The sequence below is a fragment of the Narcine bancroftii genome, chromosome 10 (genome assembly GCF_036971445.1).
Source record: "Narcine bancroftii isolate sNarBan1 chromosome 10, sNarBan1.hap1, whole genome shotgun sequence".
NCBI lineage: Eukaryota > Metazoa > Chordata > Chondrichthyes > Torpediniformes > Narcinidae > Narcine > Narcine bancroftii.
Window position 1 is genome coordinate 77,133,157 of NC_091478.1, and position 25,911 is coordinate 77,159,067.

Consider the following 25,911-nt stretch of genomic DNA (forward strand, 5'->3'; position numbering starts at 1 on the left):
TAGATATGAGACTTGAGTAACATTCATTGCTAATTTGATTTCTGAATTAGATTCACAAATCACTTTCAATAATATCTATTGCAAACCCTGTGGAATCTTTGCGAAACCTTGAGCAAATACACGAGGTGTTGATATCCACTGAAATAAATAAGGAAACATTTGACAACCCCTTTTTGTTCTAACCACAAGAATTGCAAAAATATATATCTTTAAAACACAAAGTGTTTGTGTCACTTGCATTCGTTGGAGCATTTGAAATATACTAACAGTTGAAGTTGCATAAATGTTTTCTGCAGTTGATACGCTGAGTTTGGAATTTTTGACAATGTTGCTGCAAATATCATTACTTTTTGGGATGATCTAGAACCAAGTATACTCATCATCTCTATTATTTTTTCATTGTTACATCATATGAACACATTTGCGAACTTTGTTATTTGTGATCGGCAAAACACATATCCGAATAATCTGCATTTAGCTGTGTATTTCATGTTCTTGTTTAAACTTTCATTTACGTTGCACCATATTGTTTAACAAGGTAAATTCAGGACAATTTGCAAAGTGGAAGAGCTTAATAGAATCAAAGAGACTTGACAGTGGCCTAACAGGTATTATTTCATTCGAAATGCACTAGGCTAATGATCAGGTGTTTTAATGATATTTGAAGCATTATAGTTCAAATTCAGCTATCTGGTAGCAATAATTATTTTCCTACTATAACTGCAACAGTGTGAAATTAATTTTATTTATTGGTATTGATTAAATTAAAAGAAAGAAAACTGATACACACCACGCCCAAAAGATATTCCAATGCAATTTTCTCTGTGACCAGTATTTGGAATTATAAGTAAAATAGTCCATTGCAACAGTTATGCTGAAAGCATGCGACACTATTTGAAGCATATAATCTCCACGTGACCAATTATCACCTGGTTCATATTAAACTTGCAGTATTTGAGTCTGATTACTTTCACGTGCATCAATATCAAATTATTAAAATAAAAGCACAATATTCTAGAAATTGTCCATTGAACATCTGGGAGAATAACTAAAATGGACAGCAATAACCCCACTTGTGAGAGTTTGCAACTAAGATAAACAAACCAACAAAAATTAATGAACAGAAATTACTTCAAAACTGACATTCTCATTATTGTCATCATTTCTCGCAATTGTATTTTACAATTTCTTTATATTGAAAACTGATGACAACATAAATGAAAAATTCATAACAAAAAAAAAACCTTTCCCTCAGTACCTCATATCCAATATCATTAAAGATAGTTCTGATTCTTTTGAAATTTGTTTGGTTATTATTACCTTAATTATTACTTTGAATGTTTCAGTACCAGCAGGTATCTATTATTCCATGTATTCTGAAGGACCATTGAGAAATTGTTTACAGATTGATTTCATAGAACATAGAAATCTACACACAGTACAGGCCCTTCGGCCCACAGTGTTGTGCCGACCAAATAACCTACTCTAACAACTTTAATTTCAATTATATTTTAATTATAACCATACACTCACAAACCAGATTAAGTGCTGCAATAATGAGGACCATTCACCAGACAGCTCCACTTTATATATATTGATATTGTATCCATAACAGGCTTTGAAGCTCTTCTCATTCTATCAGACAGACACTAATATAATGGTGCTATTAATTAATTGTAATAAACTTGGTACTTGTCAATTCCACAACTTTCTGTGGAGAGTACTTTGAAAATTATTCTCTACTTTCAGTTACAACTCAAATATTTCAATGGTTTACATTGAAAAGACAGATGAGGTTTTGTGCTTTGCAAAGTCGTGCCCACAACAAAAATAAGCTGCAGAAATGTTCATCAGAAAACTGTCAAGAAGCACTTTATAGAGGCACTAATAAAGATAGGCACAGTATCAAGGAAGAAAATAACAGGAAGGGTGAGCAGAATCTTTGTCAGAGGTGGAATTTTTAAAGGATGACTTTGAAAGAACATAGCACAGGAACAGACCCTGCAGCCCACAATGTCAACAATGAACAGGATGCTCAAATTAAACTCAAACTCATTGGACTGGGTGGTTTGGAATATTGAAATATGGTTTATAGTTTGCTAATTCATATTGATATTCTTACTATTAAAACACTAAAAATACATCGTGAAAATCTTATTCAACCAATTTACAAAGTAGAACCATGAATAGATTTATTATAGTTTTCCGGTTATTGTTGCACAGTGGCTTCATGGAAGGGGGAAAATATACAAAGAAGGTGAAGCTACTATAGTTATAATACCATTAAATGAAACAATAGCATTGAATCACAACATCTCCTCAATGGTAAATGATCTTGTCAGTGCTTTTTGTCATGGTTTTCTTCTGCGAGATCGTATGTAACAAAAACTTGTGCCAAAATGAATCTTTTTCCGTTTCCTGTTGCTTCACTGTTTCCAATGTTAACTTGATTCTTGCTGCCACAAGCAGAGTGCACCTCACGTTGGTCCTGTTGTGCACGGATCAATAGCCAAGGCTGCAGTCTGTCGGAGACCAACACTGAAGTTATGCAAGTGGTGTTAATGTCATTTGTATAAAAACGCTGCGATACCACATCTCAAACATCACACTCAAATAATGTCTCGACGTCCCGGTGGTGGTCCGTGTATCTGTTGCTTCTCTGCTGCCCTTCGGGGTCGGGTCGTGGCGAAGTGACTGTGTGAAAGCGGTCACATGCCGTGTTTCTTCCTGATCACTGACATGGACAGCAGCTTCTCCTTGTTCCTCAGCTCCTCCCGCAGGATTGCCTCGCCGACCTTCAGCTGCCGGATGGTGCCCTTCATCTCCTTGATCCTCACCTCCATCAGCGCGATGATGTCCTTCTGCTCGTTGAGCTTCCTCAGCAGCTCCTCGGAGGTGGTGGTGGAGGAGAGCGAGTAAGAGTGATCCAGGCACTCGGGCGGAGCGGGCGAGGAGGAGGAGGAGGAGGAGGAGGGCGGCGGCGGCGAAGAGAAGGAGGAGAAGAAGCCGGACAGGTCGACCGGCTTGGCGTCGCCGGGCAAGGCCGTCGGCAGCTTCTTGCGGCAGCGCCGCACCTTCCTCTCGTTCACCCCTCTCAGCGGGAAGATGGTGGGCACGTTGACCGAGTAGGTCTTCCTGCCGCCGGCGAAGTGGGCGCTGCACACCCGGTGCCCGGTGGTGGGGTGGAAGGTGCTGAAGCAGCCGGCCACGCCGGCTCGGGACACGTTCTGCAGCCACGCCCGGCGCTGCCCCTCGTCCTTGGGGAAGGTGTAGAAGCGCAGCTCGCGGTCGCGGTGCGAGTTGTTGTAGCAGCCGGGCACGCAGCAGGTGAAGCCCGGCATCTCCCCACGCCGAGGCCCCGGGGCCGCGATTCGCTCCTCTCCCCGCCGCGGCTGCTCCTCTCCCCGCCCAACTTTCCGCTTTATTTATTTTTTTCCCCGAAACGCCGAGTTCGTTGCAAAGCCCGGGCCGCGAGCGGAACTACATCCTCCACAATGCCGCGCGCCGTACACGGCTACTTCCGGCCAAATAACTCCCCTTTCTGCTCCAAAGTTAGGGCACGATTGCAGTAAACGTATTTTCTAAATTAGAAAAATGTTATAAATGCGACTTAATTCCATCTGACACCGAATATCCAGTTATCGCCTCTGTAAACTTTGCACTAATAAACACTATTGCAATAAAAACGCAATGCTGGAGAAACTCAGTAAATCAAACTGTTCATTAAAAAGCAAAGATTTCAGCCCCTCATCAAGGTTAATTTAAAGTAAACACTATTGTGATAGACGGATTTTCGAAAATATCAATAGGTTATCAATTATATCTGACCCCCAAATCTTGTGAAGTCTCCACTAATTGCTGTTGGAAATTTTGCAGTTTTATGATTCAAATTTACCACAATAGATTCATAATGTTCACCAACACTTACAAAAAGCATGGTTTGGAGTACCTACTGAGAATATGCTGAAAGCTTCCAACAAAGTTCCTGAAATGGACTGTTTACAATTAAAACTAGTTGCATCCTTCAGCACATTCTTGACAAAACTACTGTTGCAAAAGACCATTCAAAATTTTCATTTTTAATGAAATTTTAGGTCACACTTTAAAAGCAGGTCAATTTCAAAATAAATCACCTTTATGAAGTGACAAAATAATATTAATTATAACCAACAAGAACACTGAAGATGTAAACTAAAAACAAATTATTACTAGATTGAATTTCAAATCTAAATGAGAAAACAACAAAACAAAATTGCAATGTCTCTCATGGATCCCTCGCTTTTCTAATAATTGATCTTTCTCATTGTTGCTCTGTAATTGTGCTACTTTGTATAATTGTATGAATGCTGGAAGACCCCCATGCCCACTGTAACAAGTATAATGCGACAATGTGCTTGAACTTGATAAACATCTTGTATAACAGCAGCATTCATCTTTTTCATTCTGCAATTCAAATAAACTGAGCAAACTGTATTCTCAGTTATTTTACACTCTCTTTCAGGGCATCGAGGCAGAATAAATACTACTGATATAAGATTGAAAATTATTGCATTAATATAGAGAAGTGATGGCTCTAGATCTAGTTTTAGAAAGCCATCAGTTTCTTTAAGATCAAAGAAAGAATGTCATTACAACCAGAGTAATCAGCACCTCCTCTTCATCTGCAATCACAGCAAGCTCCCAGTGGCCAACCACTCCAATTCTGGGTCACACTCCCATGCTCACATGTCTGTCCATGACCTTATGTACAGTCCCACCCTGACCACCCACAGATTGGAGGAACAACACCTTATTTTCCATCTGGGCACCCTCCAGCCAGATGGCGTGAACATCACTGCTTTCCATTAAACCTGCTTGACTCGTCATCCCCCTACCCATTTCCTGCTTTTCCAGTTCTTTCACCCTCACAGCCTTTCCACCCTCCTCCCCCTCAGTGCTTCTGTCCCCTTCCTCCCTTTTCTACTTATCATCTGCCCCGCCACCCCCTACCCCCTCCCACTCTTATATTCTGATGCTCACTGCCATTTTCTCATTCTTTGATGAAGGGCTCAAAGCTTGAAATGTCAGTAAGATCTACATTAAGAACACTGACCTGCTGAGTCTCTCCAGCATTGTGTTTTTTCTTCATCCACGGTGTCTACAGAATTTTGTGTTTTACAATTGGTTACTGGAGCCTTGTATGAATTGTACTGTATTATCAATATGGATCTTGTGATTCTGAAACCTTTTGCAATTTATTTGGAAAATTAAGTTCAGTTAATCTGGTTATGATTGGTCAGAGAACAAATGAAATTTAAGAAAATTCAAGCATTGGTCGACACATCATGGGCTGAAGGGCCCATTCTGTGCTGTATGTTCTGAAATATTTGGTGTCTTCAAGATAACAATTAATCTCTTTAGATGACAAAAGATGGATCAAATAAAAGTGAGTTTGCTAGTATTGCTTAATACCTTGAGAACCTATTTGTATGTAATTTCTAAACTTCAAAAAGACGTTTGTTACCATCATTACAACGATAAAGGGAAGGATTGTGCCATTAATTGCTATAGATGGACAATATTACTGAAATATTTATTTAGCACCCCAGATCAGGTCTAATGGACCGGTGGAAGAAGTAGTTTGTTTATTCATTTTTTGTTTATTCAATTTAAATGAATGTGATTAAATTAAATTGAATTAAACTCTTACTTTCTCATGAGCATTACAATATTTTAAATAGTATGCTGTTGGAAGTGAAAATGTGTAATCCTCAGATTATGCTCTGGTGGAGAAAGAAATAGAGTGAATGCTTCAAGTCAATACCTTTGCATTTCTGTTTAGGGATGCCACAGCATGGGATTCAGAAATTAATAATTAAATTTGATATTACTGCAAGCAAAATGGTTAAAAATAAAATAATAGCTCATCATTTTTACTTTAATGATAAAATATTGAAAATGAGGCCAAAACTGATTGGGGAAGCTGGATAGAGTGCTCCAGGAATACATCCAAAAAGTGTTGAAAACCCTCAAATTGTTTATCTTGAGTACACTTTTGTGTGATCCAAAATATTTTTTTCTAAAATGAGATGATAGAGAAGTATTCAGAAAGATACATGTTTTACTTTGCAGAAATTGCTAAACAAGACCTATGTGATATCAATAAATTTGTTACCAGAAGAAATAGTTTATTCCTTCAAGTTTACAACTGCTTTTTATACAACAATCCAGTCATTCTTGACTTTATGTCAGAGTTGCAAAAAATTCTTGAAATAATTGAGAATAATTGAGATCCATCACTCTTGTACATCAACCAGCCTCATTGAAAGTTTCCAGAAGAGGCCCGTTGCCCTAATAAGCTTATGCCAATCAAGCTTGTCACATTTCCCTGCTGTCTCCACACTGATCTGCATTTTTTTTTCCATTTAAAGTACACACCCTGTTTACTTTTGAATGTTCCTGCCGTACCTTTAATTATTACTGCATTCGAACTAGTCATGTCATCGACCTGTGCAACTGAAATCCTTCATCCCAAGAACCATTCCTTGTGCAATATCTCTGAGGTCTTTATGTCTTCTGAATTGTGATACCCGTGAATCAGCACAATATCCCATTTGTGACTGACTGAGTTCTATAAAGGTTCACCGTGTTTGTTTTGGGTGCATTTATTTACCCACTCCAGAATCCAATATTGTTAAATAATTTTCTTCAACTGCTTTCAACAGTTTATGCATTCGTTCCTCAGATATCCTTTGAAAATTGTAACAATTTTTTAATTTAATTGTTATTTTAATTACAAATGATTGAGTGAAGTCAATGTATCCTTTATGTTTGGACGCCTGCCTACCTTTTGCTCAAACCTTGTTGAAGGGCTCTCCCCTAAAACATTAGTTATGTACCTTTATCTTTTTTTTAAACTATTTGACCTGCTGAGTGTATTCAGCATTGAGTTTTTACTTCAACCACAGTGTTTGCAGATTTCCGTGTCTTACTTCCAAGAGATTGTTTCCAACCATTTAATTTGGGTATGGCGTTGTACCCCCACAAGGCAAATGTGAAAATGAACTAAACTGAGCGAAGTTATCTCCCTACCGTTGGAAACCCATTGGGCCATTGACAAGAGGTTAAGTGGAGGCTTCGGGCCCGGCAGCGTCAGTGTGGAGGGAGAATCACATGTAAAATTTCATCAGAAAGCCGATGGTTGGGCAAATGATTTTACTGCTAGCTGTTTCCCTTCCCAAAGATCGGTCTAGGTTTGATAACAGGTTTTGATCATATTTCAGTATTCCTTCCAACAGCTGTTTTATTCCGCTTTTCAGATAATGGCGTCTCGGAAAGAAGCGCCCACAACCAATGACTACATGTCCCAGGGTTCACTGCGAGGCGGACCTATTAGCGAACTGGTCTTCTGCCGCCAAGTTCGCGCGAGAGTAAGTTGAGCCGCGAAGCGGGAGAAGGGGAAATGTTTTGAACCTGGGTTCGGGCGGACAGGCGAGCCGTGGTGACATTGTTCTTGTCACTTGGTCAACGAATGTTCTCGAAGGTGAGAGGACCTTCAAATTAAAGACAATAGCGACCGTCAACGGGCTCTGCACTCTCCCCAGCCCCTCGTCGCCTTCTCTCTGACCTCGTCTTCCCCCGGTGCGGCCCACTCCCTTACGACCGAAATGGATATTCAGTGTGTCTGGATGGATGTAAGTCGAAATTTTATCTGCGAGCATGGAGTACCGAAGTCTTAAAGCAAACTTTTTGTTACAATTTTTTGAATCGTAGATTTTTGATGTATTTGACGAGCTATAACAAGGATACCGGGGATGAAATAGCCAAAATATGTGTACTTACTTTGTTAGTCTGTGTTCAGGGCCATCTTGATTCCTCCTCACATGCTTGAGTTCTTGGATTGGCGCATGCATGGTGGGCTCACATATTGGAATTCGGTTGGCGCAAGTGTTAAAGCATGAATTCAATATCCTCAGGGCTCTTGAAAGTTGTATTTGAGTAGTTGCTCTCAAATTCCATTAGACTAGGCTCCAAGCATTTGGTGACTGATAAAATACAACTCTCTCAGATGGGTATGTGATCATCTAGTTTTTAAAAAGAGTGCTGAGTGACTGTGGAATATTGGTCTTTCTTTTTCTTTGGCTTGGCTTCGCGGACGAAGATTTATGGAGGGGGTAAAAAGTCCACGTCAGCTGCAGGCTCGTTTGTGGCTGACAAGTCCGATGCGGGACAGGCAGACACGATTGCAGCGGTTGCAGGGGAAAATTGGTGGGTTGGGGTTGGGTGTTGGGTTTTTCCTCCTTTGCCTTTTGTCAGTGAGGTGGGCTCTGCGGTCTTCTTCAAAGGAGGTTGCTGCCCGCCAAACTGTGAGGTGCCAAGATGCACGGTTTGAGGCGTTATCAGCCCACTGGCGGTGGTCAATGTGGCAGGCACCAAGAGATTTCTTTAGGCAGTCCTTGTACCTTTTCTTTGGTGCACCTCTGTCACGGTGGCCAGTGGAGAGCTCGCCATATAACACGATCTTGGGAAGGCGATGGTCCTCCATTCTGGAGATCTTCAGCAGCGTGGACTCGATGCACTAATAGCCTATTCTTTGAAATGGTGCAATGATCTTGTCTGGTTGGCAATTCACCTTTTGGGAGGTTTTTTTTTTAATTTAGACAAACACCAAGGTAACAGGCTATTTTGGCCTGAGGCTGTGCTGCCCAACTTACACCCCATTAACCTATATCCTGATACATTTGGAACAGTGGGAGAAAACCAGAGCACCTGGGGAAATCCCATGCAGACACGGAGAACGTACAAGCTCCTTACAGACGACAGGATTTGAATCCCTGCCTAGTCCCAATTGCTGGCTCTGTAATGGTGTTGTGCTAACTACGACGCTAGCCAAATTTTAGGTGATCAGAACGAAGAAAGTACTTTCAATCTGATGTTAGTGCAGCATTGTCAGCAAAACCAAGGAGATGATTGTAGACTTTAGGAGGAAGTAAGGGGAACACGACACAGTCTCATCAAGGGCTCAGTAGTGGAGAGGGTCAAGAACTTCAAATTCAAGGGTGTCAACATCTCAGGATCTGTTGATCCAATGTTGATTCAATCACAAAGAAGGCTCGCTAGCGGCTATACCTTGTGACGTGTCTGAGGAAATTCGGTATGTCACCAAAGACTCTCGTAAACTTCTACAAGTGTAACATGAAGAGCATTCTGGCTGGTTGCATCATTGCCTGGTATTGAAGTGCCAACTCTCAGGGCAAGAATAAATTCCAGAGGGTTGTTAACTCGGTCTGTGACATCACAGGCACCAGACTTCACTCCATTGAGGACATCTACATGAGGCAGTGTATTAAAACTGCAGCCTCTATCCTCAAAGACCCCCACGACCCAGGCCATCCCCTCGTCACTCTGCGACCATCAGGGAAAAGGTGCAGGAGCCTAAAGACAAGCACTCAATGGACCAAGGACAGCTTCTTTTCCGCTGCCATCAAATTCTTGAATAATCAATGAACCAAAGACATTGCCTTACTTTTCGTGCACTATTATTTTAATTTTTTTCTAGTAATTGTCATAAGATGGTTATAATATGAATGTTTGCACTATGATGCTGGCGTAAAACACCAAATTTTGTGACTTGTTCATGAAAATAAAATTCTGATTCTTATTCTATTAATGCTGTTGTGTTTGATTCACTTACTGAAATCATTTGTGTATGTTTACAATGATACACTTCTGATGTTGAACTTGTGCAATTTTCTGTATAATATTGCCACTTGTACTTCATTTTGCTGTTTATTATTCAATTCTGTCAAAGATCAATGAGTGATCAAAGATTCAACTATGAGGACATCACAAATAATTTGGTTTAATCCTGTACTTCATGAATAATGGTCACAGTATAGCCAAAAGAATTGGAAATATTGCATTTTTAAACCCTAGTCTTGTGTATCTTTTTGTTAATGCTGTTTGATACTTGTAAAGTATAAACTTACTGGGAAATAAATATTTTTGAGAAGAGTCGTGGCATTTCTGCTGTATTTTGCAAGTTTATAAAATGAAATTAATTAGGATGAAATGTAACAAGGAGAGAGAGATATACATGGATTTTTTTTTTTGCAGATCCTTCCAGAAAACCTTGCCTCAAGATAAACAGTAATGGCAGAATTGAAAATATGAAAGTTTGAATAAAATAAAACAATTGGTCTGCAAAACAAAGCTGAGATATAATATTCAGTGAGTTTCGCATGCACTTTTAAATTTAACAAAATTTGTTTAATCCATTTTTATGGTTAGTAATTGATGATCAGCAAGATTAAAGTATGTTAAATGTTTTAAGCTGACAAACTTTTCCACCCAAGATGATGGATTATTTACGTGAAGATGTTACACTGCGTACTCTTATGAAGGGTGTGATTGCTGAAGAGATTCCAAAGAGCATAGTACGTCCATGGAAACAGAGGTTCGTATGTTTTCGATCCCTCTTCTATACCAAGTACTCAACTAAGTTCTCTCATAGTTGTACTAAATTTCATAGATGCCAATTTTTAAAGTAAGTTGCAAACTGGCACTTCAGTTGGTCATGAAGATCTGAGCTTTCGATAAAGTACATAATAGTTTCTCTAAAATATTCAGGATCTTCTGCAGCATGACCTTGAATCTTAATGTTTTACAGCTGTGGAAACTCACTGGGCAATTTGTTCTTGAGCCTTCTCAATGGTGCGACAGGTACCCACGATGTCCTGCCAATGGACATTAGATTGATGAGCTTATTTTTGAATATTTTACTGCTTTGCTGTGACTCATCTTTGTATTATTCAGTTCCTTCCATAATTACATTGATTAGTGTATAATTGTTGTGTCCAATGGAACATTCTTATTTCAGCAACACTTTGCAACTATTTTAACCAGTTGCAGTCAAATACTTGCGTGGCAAGTATACAATACTTGCTGAATTAATTTTATTTCTCTTTAAAATGTAGGTCACGAAAAAGCACAGGTAATTCTAAGTTGCTCACTGATGTTGCAATGCAGCAATCTCCGCAAATGATTCTCCGTAGCCAAATGAAAACAAAAGTCCGATCTCAGAAACAAATGGCGGTATGTAACAAATCACTTTCTTTCTATTTAATTCCAACAAATACCAGCGTTATTTTACTGCTTTGTAGTAGTTAGTTACTGATGCATAGTAAAGTATTTTCTAAAAGTTTTAATTGTGTTTTTCATTGGAAGTCTGGTATTGAATATTAGCATGCCAGAATACAGGCGGCCTCTTTGTTACATTTCACTTGTGGTAATTCACCCACAGAGAATTGACAAATTACTACCTTAAATTTTGAGCTGCAGAATAAAATTTGCCCTCTCCTGAAAGAAAATTCACCAGGAAAATAGAGGTAAACATTTTTTTAACAACTCGTTTTTTTGATGGGTGCATCTGTGGCTTTGTGTTGCAGAAAATGATTTAGATCATTTTCAAGGAACACAAACTGGATTCATTCACAGTGCTTCGCCATTCCAGAAATTGCTTGATCGTTGGTGGGTGAATGGAAATCCCCAGCACTAGCAGTTGTCCTTAACATATACAAGGGATAAACATTTTTAATTAAACAGTAAAATGCCGATCTAATTCAGTAACTATATGATATGGGGGTGTCTTTTATGAAAAAACAGGAATCACAATCTCACTGTGGTTTTTTCAATCCCAGGTAAAATACTTACAATAATAATAAAATGTTGTTAATCCCATTTGTTAACTTGTCATTGCCTTGAACACACAATGCTGTCTAGCATTTCATATTCTTTGATTATAGAGAGGAAGGAGACGGGAGAAGTGTTGAGTCAATGGGAACAATAGAGGGAGGGAATAGGGGAACCAGTGAGAGGAGTAAGTGAGTGATGGTTGGATGAAGCCGGGGTGGGGAAAAAAAGTGGATAGAAGTGGGTTGGGGTATCTGGTATATTTATGTGTGAGCATAGTGTGTGAAGATTTGGGTGGTTCAGGAGAGAAGACCAGAGGGATTGGACGTTACCAGAAATTGGAGAATTAAATGTTCTTGCCATTTCAGTTGTTGACTACACAGGCGAAATAGGAGCTGCAGATCCTCTAGTTTGTGGTTAGTCTCATCCTGCAGTGGAAAAGGCTGAGAGTAGACTGGCTGTTGTGGGAATACATAGGGGGAGTTGAAATGGTTTGCAACCAGGAGCTTGAGATGGCCGTTGCAGACCAGGTGCTCAGTAAACCAATGGCATGGTCTGAGCCTGGTCTCTGATGTAGAGTTGGCTACATCAAGAACACCAAATACAATAGATGAATTTGGAGGAGATGCCCATGAATCATTGCTTCACCTGGAAGGGCTGTTTGGGTCCCTGGATGGTGGTGAGGGAGAAAGTGTAGGAACAGGTGTTGTACCTCCTGCAGTTGCAGGGAAAGTGCCTGAGGATGGGGAGAGATATGTAGACCAGTAAGTCACAGAGAGCGAGTGGTTCCTGAGGGGAAAAAAAGGTGGAAGAGGAAGATGAGGTGGTGAAATTGCATGGTAGCTGATGAAAATGATGAATTATGAGAAGGTGAGTAAGGACTAAGGGAAACCTAACTCCATTCCGTTTGGGGAGGAAGGCAGATGATAAAGGAGATGAAAGTGAGGGCTTTCAATCAGTCGAAGAGAAACTGTCTTTCCTGAAAAAAGTCCTGAAGTGATGGAGAAATTAAATGAAAAAGAAGGCATTTTTGCAAGAAACATAATGGAAGGAGATGGAGTCGAGTTGACTGGATGTTGGTGGATTTATAGTAAATGTTTCCTGAGGTGAGGACAGATCCAGAAAAGGGAGATCTGTGTTTGAAATAGTCCAGGTGAATTTGAGGGCTGGGTGATATCAGGGTGAAGTCAATGGGTGTGAAAGGAAAAATACTCCAATTGCCAGAATCCTACTTCCTGCAAAGGAATGTGGCTGTGGATGCACCTGTTAAATTTATTTGTGAATATCAGTAAATGAAGTAATGTTCATGCATCAAAATTGTCAGAAAATGTCCATCTCCTACAAGAGGGAATGTTCAATGGCACTTCATCACCTACTTCATCTACTATTAATATTGGAAGGATTACATTTAACTAGAAACTCAAATGGAGTTTTTTTTCCTGACAACATACATAAATAGTCTGAGGCTGAATATCCTGCAGTGACTCGCCTCCAACTTCACAGGTTTTTTTTAGTGTGGATCCTACAAAACACAAATTTGACATGTGGACATACAGCACAGTCACAGACCCTTCAGCCCATGGGCCCATGCTGCCCAATTGACCAACAACCCTCATGTGTTTTGAAGGGTGTTCTGATTTCCTCCCACTGTCCAAAATGTACTAGGGGTAGTAGGTTAATTGACTGTAATTCGGTGGCATGTGCTGGAAAGGGCCTGTTACCATGCTGTTTGTCTAAATTTTTTAAAATAATTAAAATTTAATAAAAAATTTCAGAGATTCTCAGCATCAAATATTTGAAAAACCATGGAGATTCTGTTGTTTCATAGTTTGGCAATCTTCTGAAAACAAAATTAAAATTCTGCAAACCTTTAACTTTGTGGAATTAGGTATGTGTTGAGTATGTATATACTTAAATAAATGTTTGTTTTGGGTTATCTATTGCCTTTTTTCTACTGTACTATGTTGTCAATGGAAATGAATAAATGAATAGGCTGGTGGATCTCTAAGACTTCAGATATATTAAAGACTGAAATATATGCTGCTTTGCATATTCATAACAACAAATTTTTTCGTCAAAGGCAACAACTCAATTGTCTGCAGAATACAGGCATTCAACCAGAAAGAATTCTTCAGGATCGAGGAAATCAAAGCATTTAGAAACAGTTCCTCAAAAGAATCTAAATGATTACACTCCAAGAAAACTGCTGAAGAAATTCATACAGACTGGTGGGTAGCAATGTGATTTATTTATTTTTAACAAATTTTATTAGTTGTAGGTTAACTGTGGTACAGTGTTCCAAGTTACCATCTGTAATCCAGATGCCTGGTCTTGCATGCAAGATGAGTGGCTGTTTCTGCATCATCTCAGTTCACTTTTTAGCCACTAATGAAGCCTCTGCTGAGGTTAATCTGAATAGGGTCACAAAGTTTCAAGATTCTAACACAAACCAAAGGGTATGAATTCCAGAAATTAAGTGAGAATGACTGCCTTTGACATGAGCATATGATCAAATGTAGCACGAAAGTGCCCAGGTAAAACTGGTCAATGTCATCAAAGGGGGAGAAAAGATACAGGAACCTTACACAAAAGGTGATTATTCTGAGGTTAATCCAGCCATGGGATTTCTTCAGCAGATCCCAAACCCAACTCTCTTGGAACTGTTTCAGTTATGACATTCCTGTCCTATTGGGTCAGAAGTCAGGATATTTGGACATTGAATTCTAGTCAAGGTATGATGGTAGTGCAGTAGCTATAAATTACTGAAGCATTAATCCAGTTCTACAGTTCAGCAGCAGCTGAGATTGGTCTTTCCTCAGTAGGGTTTTCCAGATGATAACCTCTTTTTTCAGGTCATCAGAGTTCCTTTTCTGCTTGCCTTATCTCAGGTGGACCACAAGGGCTTTGAACAGGCTGAACTAAGAACTCACAACCTGTCTTCAAAATGCCAGCTTGTCATGTTCCTGTCCCAGCTGCTTGTTTCTTAACTGTAGAACTAAATTCATATTCATTCTCTCTCTCAAAACCACATGACCCTCTTAGAACAGCAAACTGCATTCAGACAGACTGCGGCACCAGGCCCAATCTTTTGAGTCCGTTCATCTGTTGCTTTCCAAAACAATAATCCATTACTCGACATCATATCCAATTAACACCTACATGTGAAGTCCTTCAGCAAAGCAGCTTCTATTATCTTTACAAAGGCACTGGGAGCCTGGACTGCCTGCCTTGAGCAGAGCTCTGCCATTTTAAATGAGATCTGTGTTGTGAAGTGTTGTGACTACACTAAAAAAAACCCCACAATAAATCTCCTCTAAAACATAGCTATATACAATCTGTTACAGATATTCATGTCCTTCCCTGAGGGCATTTAATTTCTTTGCCAGAATTACTTTGCTTATAGATAATATATTCCTGTGCCTTTCTTTCTGCCTCATTTCTCAATTTAGTGTGCCATTCCTACCATTCCCCCCTTAGCCAAATATATTATTGCATGCATATAATTAAGCGGTACAGGTAAAAATTGCATTAGGTATAGAAATTGTTCAGCAGGGGTGGTTCATAATTCAGTTTCTGGATTTCTGGCACACCCCCACTGTTTCAAAAGTTTAATCAAATTATTAGGGGAGGGGCATCCCCCTGAAGTTATACTATACCCTCATATCAGGCAAGGCAGTTCTAATTTCAAGCAGTTTATTGCTTTCTGAATAAATGGTGAGGGGACCATTTTTAACAGCAGATTTTGCAGTGGGATCTGTGTAAGATTCCTAAGGGCTATAGGGTTCTGGTTTGGGTAAAAATATTTCTTACTCTATCATGTTGGCTCTAATAAGGGCAAACAATTCAAATTGCTTGGAAAGACTGGTTGGTGGAAGGCATAATGGCATAACCTGCACGGTGTAGACTTGTATCGACAAAGGCTAACCTGTCAATAAACCAAGATGTAGTTTCATTGATGGGACTGTCTTAAATCTTATCACGCTGGAAGTCGAAAGATCATTACACTGCAAACAATTATAATCTGATTCTCCAAGTTCATTTGGAGGTAGTGTTAAAAAGACTGTTGAGTTAACAGTAATACGGTTGTGGAAGATCAGATATGAAATCATTTAGTGGCTCAAACATGCTAGATATACATAGCCTGTTTGATTGGATGTCAGGAAAGTTGCCACTGAATGCTGGGTGTAAATTTGTACTGACTGATGTAAGTGTTATGGAAGATGGTTGAGTAGGCTTAACCCAGCTCATTAGGTTCCTTCTTTGTGTTACTAGGGGAAGGCAGTGAGAATCTCTGGTCCATTATCAGATCATTGGAAGAAGGGATTATTAATAATAAAAGATGCCTAATGGCAATCATGCTCTCTGAAGGAGGGGCTCTCCCAGCACCAATGTCCTTCTCCATCACACTTAAAACAGACATGTCATTGAGGTGGTGGTCCACAAGATGATTATTAGGTGTACTCTGGGCCTCTTTTATCATAATCTCTCATCAGTGTTCTTAAGAGAAATTCATTTTTTATTCAAGGTTTCAGTGGTGCCTTAGCTCTCTCTTTATTACTCAGTCAGAAGGCCATTTCTGCTCTTCTAGGTTGTTCTTTGGCATTATCTGACCAGTTTAAATTAATCTTAAACAATATTTTTTTTCTGGTAAGCATTGCATAAAGATTGCCTTAAATTAAGGTAAGGGCTGGTCATCATTAAATGTCTGATCTGCAGCATAAGCCTGGTGTGTCATCAACAAAAGTGCTCTCAAAATTCCTATGCAGTGTCTTTGGGGGGGGGCTTGCGTTCCAGGCAACAAATCACTTTAAATTATCAGCTAGTGATGAGAGCATGATATTTAATCAATTGTCTGGGGCTGGTGCTGTCTGAATTCTTCATACAACAATATGGGATCTTGTGTTTACATTGCCCTCCCTCTTTTTCACACTTTCCTCAGATTTCAAATTTAATGGTACAGGGATAAAGTCCTGGGATTGAGTCCCATACATATTTTAAATTGATCTGATATAGCAGTGGTTCTTAACCTTTCTCTTTCTACTTACATACCACTTTAAGTATTCCCTATGCCATAGGTGCTCTGTGATTAGTAAGGGATTACTTAAGGTGGTATGTGAGTGGGAAGAGAAGGTTGAGAATCACTGCTCTAGACCCAATTGTTACTGAAATATTTTGCTTGAGAAAAATTGTCATTGGCCCATTTCCTTTGGAGTTGTGAAACTGTGCACATAATGAATCAATTAGGTACAATTAAAACAGTGGTTTTCAACTTTCCACCCACATACCACCTTCAGCAATCCCTTACTAATAGAGCACCTATGGCAAAGAAAATACTTAGTCAATAAACCCCATTGGATTTTTGCTTCAGTCGGAAGCATGGTGAGTTATTAACAACATTTCTTGTAGTATTCAGAGTATATCTTTCCCCTGGTTTTATTTCTCTTTCTTCTCTATGTCTCGTTTTTACTCCTACTGTATAGGTTAGTAACTGAGAAACACTGAAGGAGTGGATCACCATTTCTTAATTGTTACTTTAATGTCCAATATTTGTGAAATTGCTGCTTGATTCATTCTATTACAAGTGAAGCCCCCTAGAAGGCAGGTTTCAAATTACTGCAGATGAGTAGCTTTTTACACCCCTTCTTCCTCACATCATGCACGTTCTTGTTAAATAAAAGTGCTCGAGGAGCCTGGAAGGTGGGAGGCAAATTTTTTGTCTTTTTCCAAAATGAGCAATGATTCTCCATCAAAGCAGAGTCTGAAACCTAATTTAGCTACTCCTCCTCCTTCTTTATTGTAACTAGAGAGACATGAGACTAGTGACTGTGACTGCTGGTATACATATCGGGGTGATCTTGCCCACAAAGAATCTTCTGATTCCTCCTCATTCTGCAAGTTTAGGGTCTCCATGATTTTTTTAAAATCACCTTTTGTTTGTTAACCATCAGGTACAGAGCTCTGCTTTCATACTCTCTCCTGATTGTCAAGCCTCTCACATTCAACCTGCGGGACTTTCCAGTCTTTTGGTGCACCCTCCTTTGTACATTATGCCATCCCTCTACGACTTGCATTTTTCTTCCAGTTTATTTCTTTAGATTTTTGCCATTCGTTTGTATGCTTTCTTTTTACACTTATTTGTCCCTGCCATCACATGATTCTATATCATGCAGCTTTTTCCTCACATTAGCTACTCTGCCTCAGCTGTAGTGATTGTGTTGTGTCCCTTGTATGGACTATGCTTCATTTCCTAACTTCTTGGGTAATATGGCCAACAAGTACCGATAATCTTTACCGTGATTCTGGTACAAATAGCACATTTGTTGTACCGGGACACCCAATCACTTTTGTCCATAGTTTGTCCCATTTCCCTTGCCTGCTTTTCCGCATTAAGTAAGTGACAATACGTTTTACCCAGACTAACAGGTCTATGTGACCAGTCAAAAAAAATCACTTTTTTTTTCTTTTTCACCCTGTCTTCAAACTTTGGTTCTTTTCTGGATCAACCTCCTTTGAAGGGATCACAATGCTCTTGGAAATTGGCTAAGGAGACTGGGCTCAAGGGTCCCGAAATGCTCTTCAAATCCGTCCGAAGTCCCAGTTTCCTTGTAGCCTCCTACTTCATCTGTGTCAATCATCCCAGCAAGATCTTTGCCGACTACGCCAATATAAATACTTGCCCGTGCTGCAAACCTATCCTGTAGATAAAGAATACAGCAGAGAACCACAGAACCAGTTTTAAAACACAATTTAATACGTCTATTGTAGTAACGCCAGTGGGAGCAAGGGAGCACAAGGAAGAGCCCAGTGACTCTTCTCTGGTACTGAGCCCTTACTCAAAGTACACTAGAAAAGGGTTGTCTTAGATAGTTAATAAGTTCAATGGCTACATATGTTTTCATGTGTTGACTAATTAGAAATTAAAGGAAAACAGCTTTCACATTTGTTCATGGAATGTCTTGTTACATTAATCACTCGATTGTAACTCTCATTCTTTAATTACTTCTTGGTTTCAATCACTCATTCTAGCCCATCACTTTTCAATCACTCACAGTTAATGTCTCTCACAGATGTGGAATATTGTCCCTCACTAATAAGAAAAGCATTACAACTGATTTATGTAACAGCATTTCTGGTGAAATGAAGTGGAATAACTTCTTAGGAAAGTGAAAATTAAGTTCAGCTTTAGCCACAATCCAATAAATCTTTGTGTTCTATTTCAGCCAAGTTGACAGCAAAAGTCCCAGAATTCTTCACAGTGCCACAAGATAATGTGAAATTACCCACTCCCATGTTACATGCATTACCCTATCAACATTAAGTGACATATTTAGTCATCTGCAAATTGCATCTATATGTGAATCAATCACATAACCAGGTTTCTCCTTTTCTCAGGCATTGTACTTGCGACCTAAATGGGAAAACTCCGGGCTGGTGGAGACTTGCTAGCTGGGTAGGGGTTGCGCAGCAACAAATGTCAACCCATTATCGCATCGCTTGGCTGGGGTTGTCCAGCAGGGAATGTCAAATCATTAATGCGTTATTCAAATTACATTCTTTATTACCTTGCCAGAGTCTTACTTCTATAAGCACCTTTCTTGATTAAGTGGCAATAATTGTGTTAACCAGATTGCCTTTTTATTGACCTATCTATTTTAAAGCAAAAGTTACAATCTTAGTAGTGTCTAGCTCTTAGTGAAATAAGTTCATTTCTACTTGAGATTTAAATTTCTCAGTTCTAAGGAGATTTAATTACTTAATGAGCATTTTTAGACTCCAATGAGATTTTTTAACCTCTAATGAGACAACAAAGAATGGTTGCACTTCAGGGAAGAGGTGAAATGGTGCAAAAGTAACCACCTGAGTCTCACAATGGACAAAGACGAAGGAGATGATTGGTGGATTTCAGCAGGACCAGGAATAACCACCCTCTGTTCTACATCAACAGCTCTGTAGTGGAGAGCACTCAACTAGAGTTCATTTAATTAGTGACTTTGGAGTTCACTTAACTAGTGACCTATCATGGACACACAATGTCTCCTCACATGTCTGGAAGGTGCAACAGTGACTGCACTTCCTGAGAAGACTGAAGCGGGCAAGGCTCCTGGCCACCATTATGTCAACCCATCTATAGGAGCTCTATTAGGAATATCCTGGCCAGCTGCATCACAGTGTGGTTTGTTTGCTGCAGAGCAATAGATCAGAGGTCAATCCACAGGACCATAAGAGTGGCAGATAGGATCACTGGAATCTCTTTCCCCCCCCCTTCATCGATGTGATCTATCAGGGTCATTGTCTGAAGAGGGCACGCAAAATCATCTTTCCTGCAGCATCTTTCAGGTGCTCCCATCAGGGAAGACATACTGGAGTATCAGAGCCAGCACCACCAGGCTGAGGAACAGCTTTCTGCAGGTAGTGAGAATGCTGAATGACCAAAGGAACTGCTCACACTAACCATATGAGACTCTCGTATTCATGAAACAATATTTATTAATTTGTGTCGATGAAATACTTGTCCTGCATACAATACATATTGTTTGTACATGTGATTTGTCCGGTTGTGTGTCTGCATGCTCTTCACTGAGGACCAGAGAATGCTGTTTTGTTGGGTTGGTAATTACTATTGTTACTTGTGTACAGATCTTTTCATTGCATGAAGAGTGTCTTTTTACACTTTATTGCTTGCTTTCTTCAATAGAGCGGGAATCCTCTTTGGTTAAGGTTTCAAGTTCTGAAATGAAAAAGTCTGTGGAAAAGGAATCTCAACCCAAGACAGCATTGTCCGACAGGTATACAAGTTATTTATTGCACAGAACTCTTCATCTATTTAAAATTCCTATTTTCAAGGCAGCGAAATGTTATGCACCAAACTGGGCTATTAGATCCATTGAGATGCACATTCTACCCTTGGGTGTATCACCTCACACCTACCAGATTTAATTCCATCTGCAATTCCTCTGGCCACCTTGTCAACTAATCAGTATTTTCCTATGACTGTTCACCTTTCACACCAATCGTGTCTTGCATTTGTATCCCAATTGTTAACATTAGGAAAAGGAAGAGTCGTAGCATTACATACCTTTTGTTACAATCTTTCAATCATTAAAATGATGCCGTAGGAGCCTACGGCTCCTAGAACGCTTCCACCAGCGTTGTCTCCGCTCCATCCTCAACATCCATTGGAGCGCTCACACCCCTAACGTCGAGGTACTCGAGATGGCAGAGGTCGACAGCATCGAGTCCACGCTGCTGAAGATCCAGCTGCGCTGGATGGGTCACGTCTCCAGAATGGAAGACCATCGCCTTCCCAAGATCGTATTATATGGCGAGCTCTCCACTGGCCACCGTGACAGAGGTGCACCAAAGAAAAGGTACAAGGACTGCCTAAAGAAATCTCTTGGTGCCTGCCACATTGACCACCGCCAGTGGGCTGATAACGCCTCAAACCGTGCATCTTGGCGCCTCACAGTTTGGCGGGCAGCAGCCTCCTTTGAAGAAGACCGCAGAGCCCACCTCACTGACAAAAGGCAAAGGAGGAAAAACCCAACACCCAACCCCAACCAACCAATTTTCCCTTGCAACCGCTGCAATCGTGTCTGCCTGTCCCGCATCGGACTGGTCAGCCACAAACGAGCCTGCAGCTGACGTGGACTTTTTACCCCCTCCATAAATCTTCGTCCGCGAAGCCAAGCCAAAGAAGAAAAAGAAAATGATGCACAAATTCCTCTCTGTCTCGTACTGCTGATCCAGTGCGCCAACTCACCCATGATTTTGTGAGCTTGAACCCTTTGGGACAATTTCCCATGTAGGACCTGCCAAAAGCTTTATTTAAATCTATGTAGACTAAATCAACCACCCTGCCCTCATCAATGTATTTTCTTGTGTCTTTGGAAAATTGTATCAAATTGATCACAGGACCCCAAGCAAATTCTCTTTCATCTCATTGAATCAGTTCTTCAATTTCGAAGTTCTACTTTCCAATTTGCATCTCTTCATTACCTGTTCTGATGCTTATGGAACAATGATCTTCTCCTGGACTCATGACTCATCAGCTCCATTGAACTATATGCAGGAATGCTACATTATGATGCCTTTTGATAGGGTCAAGGCACTTAAGTGATCTTTATTTATATGAATCTAAGGCACTGAATGTTAGCAGGTTGTTTAACTTATCTGCATATTTAGTTCAGTAAAGGTGTTTTGATCAGGGAGAAACCTGAAGCCCCAAGGAAAATCATTATCCTAGATGAGTTTAGATCGAGGTCATGGCTTTTATTCTTGCTGATGAATACTATCCATCCTTGTACACAAGCTGAACCATTAAATACATTTCTGATGAACCTGTTTTGTAGGAGATTAAAATTGACTGTTGAGACATATTGTATTAAATAAATGTTTTTTTTTGTTATCAGTGACATGTTTAGTTTAAGTTTGCCAGCAAATGATACCGAAGAACAGAATTTGCCCATACGCCATCAGATTTCCAACAAGAGGAAAGTAAGTGTTTCACAATTTGAAAAGGCGGTGCAAGAGAGAGTCAACTACACAACAGGTATTATTGGACTTGTGGAGATATGAAATATTGAGAAATGTCAGAAATAGGTTTTGTTTTTCTTGTGCACGTTAATGTTCTTCATCAATGTTGATGTCCCTTCTGTTTGTTATACTGTATTATTATCCTGGATTTCACAAATTATCATAAACCCTATATAATTTAAATTGTATTGTTGCCTAAATTTTAATTGACATTTATTTTGCCTTGCTAGCATATTCCCTTCCCACAGAACATGACATGGCATAGCTTAAAAAGTGTTATTGGAAGATTAATTTTCAGTTTTGATGAACAATGGTTAGTGCTCAGTTACCATGTAGTTTTTTTTTTTACCACTGTGGTATTCCTGAAAGGAAATTAGATTCTAACCAAATTAGATTCTAACCATACTTTATGAGGACAACACTGTCTTCAGGATAATAAATGCCAAAAAAAGTTGAACTAAATAAATAAATATCTTATAATTTTATGTGGTAAAATGACTGCTTTGGTTCCAGAACCTCAAGAAGGTGAACAAAGTGAACTGTGTGAAAAGAGTACAAGGCCTCCAGACATCTCAACAATAGTTGGGTAAGCCACACTTTGATATCAGATTTGTGCTGACTTAAATTTTATGATTATAGACTTATGATTTGGTCTTGAAACGTGTTAGTATAATTATTGAAGCAAATACTTATAAACTAGCTTCTAGCACACTTTGTTTCATGATGGTAGTTAATTCTTTCCAAGGTAAGTTAATGTCAAAGATGTGGCTTGCTTGGGACTTGCAAACTAAAGTAAATGTAAACTTTGCATTTTGAATTTTTGGATTCCATTTCTCTGCAATTATTAGCCATTTCAATGGCCTTGTGATGGAGGAGCTGTTTATTTGAACTCTTAATTTGATTTCATGCCAGCTACTTCAGGTGAGAGGGTGGACTAGGTTTGGGTTTCTTCCTCGATAAATAAACATTTCTTTCACTTTGGAAAAGGTTTTCATGACTGCTCACACTTAATAATGTGAGGTTTTTATTTGAACTGGGTTATTAGTCTAGGCCTCTGGATTACTAGTCCATCAATATAAATACTGTACTACTTACCAAGTATATGTATTTAGTTGGAAAATGAATGGCTGCTTTCTGGAGTGATGTGTACAGTAGCTTATGGGTGACATGTTTTCAACAGCATTGCTATAATTCTGAATCTGATTACTTAGAAATGGAATAGACTACGATATGGGTGATTAGAGAATGAGTTGGAGTTTGTGATGTGTACCAAGGTGCTGTGAGAAAGTTTGTTTTGCAATCAGTCCAGATAGACATCCCATGCATCTAGGACATTATGTTCCACAGTCAGCAAATAAGGATACTAAATATTTAATTATTTAAATTGTTCAATCAAATTATTGAATTAAATATTTATATAATCAATATTAGTCAAATTTGAAAAGAATAAGGCAAATTAGTAACTTGAAGGTGGAGAGTGAAAATGCCAAAGAGAATGAGGTTGCACAAGTCTTGAATAATGAGGGTTATATCAGTGGAGGATGTGTAATAAGCAGAATGTTTTAGAGGATTTTAGGAGTTGTTTACTTTTATTTTCCTTTTGAAGGATTATTTTTATAATGAATCCTGAGGGGAGAGAATTATTTATTTGGGGTTATAATTTATCATTAAATATCCATCCCTTCATCATAGCTAAACTATTTTAAGACTAGGAAATAAAAGTCACGTCAAATTTATTGTCATCTGATTGTACAAGTATAACCTGCCAAAACAGTGTTCTCCAGTCCTTGGTGCAAAGCTTGCAGACACACAAGCACACATAACACAGACAGACAAATACATTGAAACCTTGTTAGAGCGCGATTCGTTAATCCGCAGAATCACTTATAACGCAGGTGTCTGTGGACCCCAAACGGCAAATAAGTTGATTAAAATTCAGATTACCAATATTAAAAGAGTGCGCTTGCTTTCTTTCATTGAAATTGTTAATTATAAGCCGCTTTCAGGTGGAATCGCCGGGGGAAATGCGGTTCCGGAGCCGGCTGTGGGTGTTTGCGAAGGGATGTTCAGGTGGCAGCACGGAAGGCGGTGTTCTGCCACCTGAAAGGTCTACAGCAGGGAGAGATGCTGCAGAGCAAATGCCGGCTCCTGAGTCAGGGCAGGGGCAGCTGCCTGACAGTCCCCCTCCCTGCTGGCCCCTTCCTGACAGCTGGCCGCCCCACTGCCCGACGTCCCACACGGCAGGGAGGCAGGCTGTCAGGCAGCGGAGTGGGGGGCCTTCGGTAGCGGAGAGGGTGTCTATTTGGGTTGATTATCCGTGGGCAATCTGACATATATGCATCTGTTCCGCGACTCGGCTGTAACGTGGTATGAAATCTTGGATTCCAACTACCGCATTCTAATGAGGTTTTACTGTAATACACATGCAGGACAAGTATTTTATCTAATACAAATAAATAAATATTACTTTGTACAAATGAGAGTCTCAGCTGGTTAGAGTGTGAGCAGTTCCTTTGGCTGTTCAGCATTTCTGCCCCTAGAAAGAAGCTGTTCCTCAGCCTAGTGGTGCTGGCTCTCTTACCCAACAGGAGCAGCTGAAAGATGCTATGTGCAGGGTGGAAAGGGTCCTCAATGATTTTGCACATCCTCTTCGGACCACGATCCTGGTAGCTTGCGTCAATTGGGGGGGGGGGTGTAGGGGGAGGGTAGAGAGACTCCAATGATCCCCTCTGCAGCTCTTATGATCCTGTGGATTGACTGCCAATCCATTTCTCTGCAGCAACCGTACCACACTGTAATACAACCAGCCAGGATGCTCTCAATAAAGCTCCTTTAGAAGGTTGATATAATGGTGGCTGCTAGTCTTGCCTGCTTTAGTCTTCTCAGGAAGTTCATTTGCTGTAGCGCCTTCCCGACAAGTGAGGAAGTGTTGGTGTGTCCACGATAGGTCACTAGTTAAGTGAATTCCAAGGAACTTGGTGCCCTCCACCATTTCTACTACAGAGTTGTTGATGTGTAGTGGAAGGTAGTTATTCCACGATCATCCTTCATCTTGTCCATGTTGAGGCTCAGGTAGTTAATCTCGCACCATTTCACGAGATTTTTCACCTCTTTATATTGCAATTCATCACCAACTGCCCTTGTATCATCTGCAAACTTGATGACACTATTAGAGCCTGGAACAGGGGATGCAGTCATGGGTCAGTAGTGTGAACAGGAACGGACTGAGTACACAGCCCTGAGGCTACGATCTTCCAAAAATGTCCATATTTTTGATTCTTTCTAAGAAGTTGTATGTTTGAATGCATCAGTAGTGTTGATGGCATTAACAAGCCCAATAGTTGGGTCCTAGGAGGCTCTGACAGCTCAGTGGTTAGAGCACTGGCCTTGTGAACTAGGGGCTGCAAGGTCGTTCCTCGCTAAAGCCTCATTTCTGTGAGGGGCGGTGGACAAAATGACGACTCTGTCTTCCTTATGGTAGACAAAATTAAAGAATTTCAGGTTAAGTGTAGTACAGGTACACAATCCTTTATCCGGAACCCTTGTGCGACAGTGTGTTCTAATTTCGGATTTTCCAAATTTCAGAAAAGTCAGCTGCCCGAGATTTAAACGCACCTGAATTGTGCTGCCTTATCCACCCCCTTCGAGTCGCGCTGCCGTCTCTCCCCCCCCCCCCCCCCACCTAGTCGTGCTTCTCTCTCTCTCTCT

At 40.0% G+C, this 25,911-nt stretch overlaps 2 protein-coding genes across 8 annotated transcripts in view; one reads left to right on the forward strand and one right to left on the reverse strand.

Moving 5' to 3' along the window:
- Nucleotides 1-3,501, reverse strand: thap11 (THAP domain containing 11). Its single transcript, XM_069901484.1, has one exon. The coding sequence runs from the start codon at nucleotides 3,339-3,341 to the stop codon at nucleotides 2,709-2,711; it is 633 nt and encodes a 210-aa protein (XP_069757585.1). The 5' UTR covers nucleotides 3,342-3,501; the 3' UTR covers nucleotides 1-2,708.
- cenpt (centromere protein T) overlaps nucleotides 2,829-25,911 on the forward strand; it is a 56,257-nt gene continuing 33,174 nt past the window's right edge. For 3 of the 7 annotated variants that reach the window (XM_069901469.1, XM_069901463.1, XM_069901470.1), the window contains exons 1-8: nucleotides 7,416-7,673; nucleotides 10,096-10,209; nucleotides 10,313-10,435; nucleotides 10,956-11,073; nucleotides 13,751-13,898; nucleotides 20,366-20,456; nucleotides 22,080-22,219; nucleotides 22,717-22,789. In XM_069901469.1, coding sequence (XP_069757570.1) covers nucleotides 10,335-10,435; nucleotides 10,956-11,073; nucleotides 13,751-13,898; nucleotides 20,366-20,456; nucleotides 22,080-22,219; nucleotides 22,717-22,789 — 671 coding nt within the window. In that variant the 5' untranslated portion in view covers nucleotides 7,416-7,673; nucleotides 10,096-10,209; nucleotides 10,313-10,334. The other 4 variants (XM_069901468.1, XM_069901466.1, XM_069901464.1 and 1 more) reach the window with 4 other exon arrangements.

Excerpts from the sequence above, each read along its gene's own strand:
- thap11 (XM_069901484.1), bottom strand. The coding sequence starts at position 3,341 with ATGCCGGGCTTCACCTGCTGCGTGCCCGGCTGCTACAACAACTCGCAC.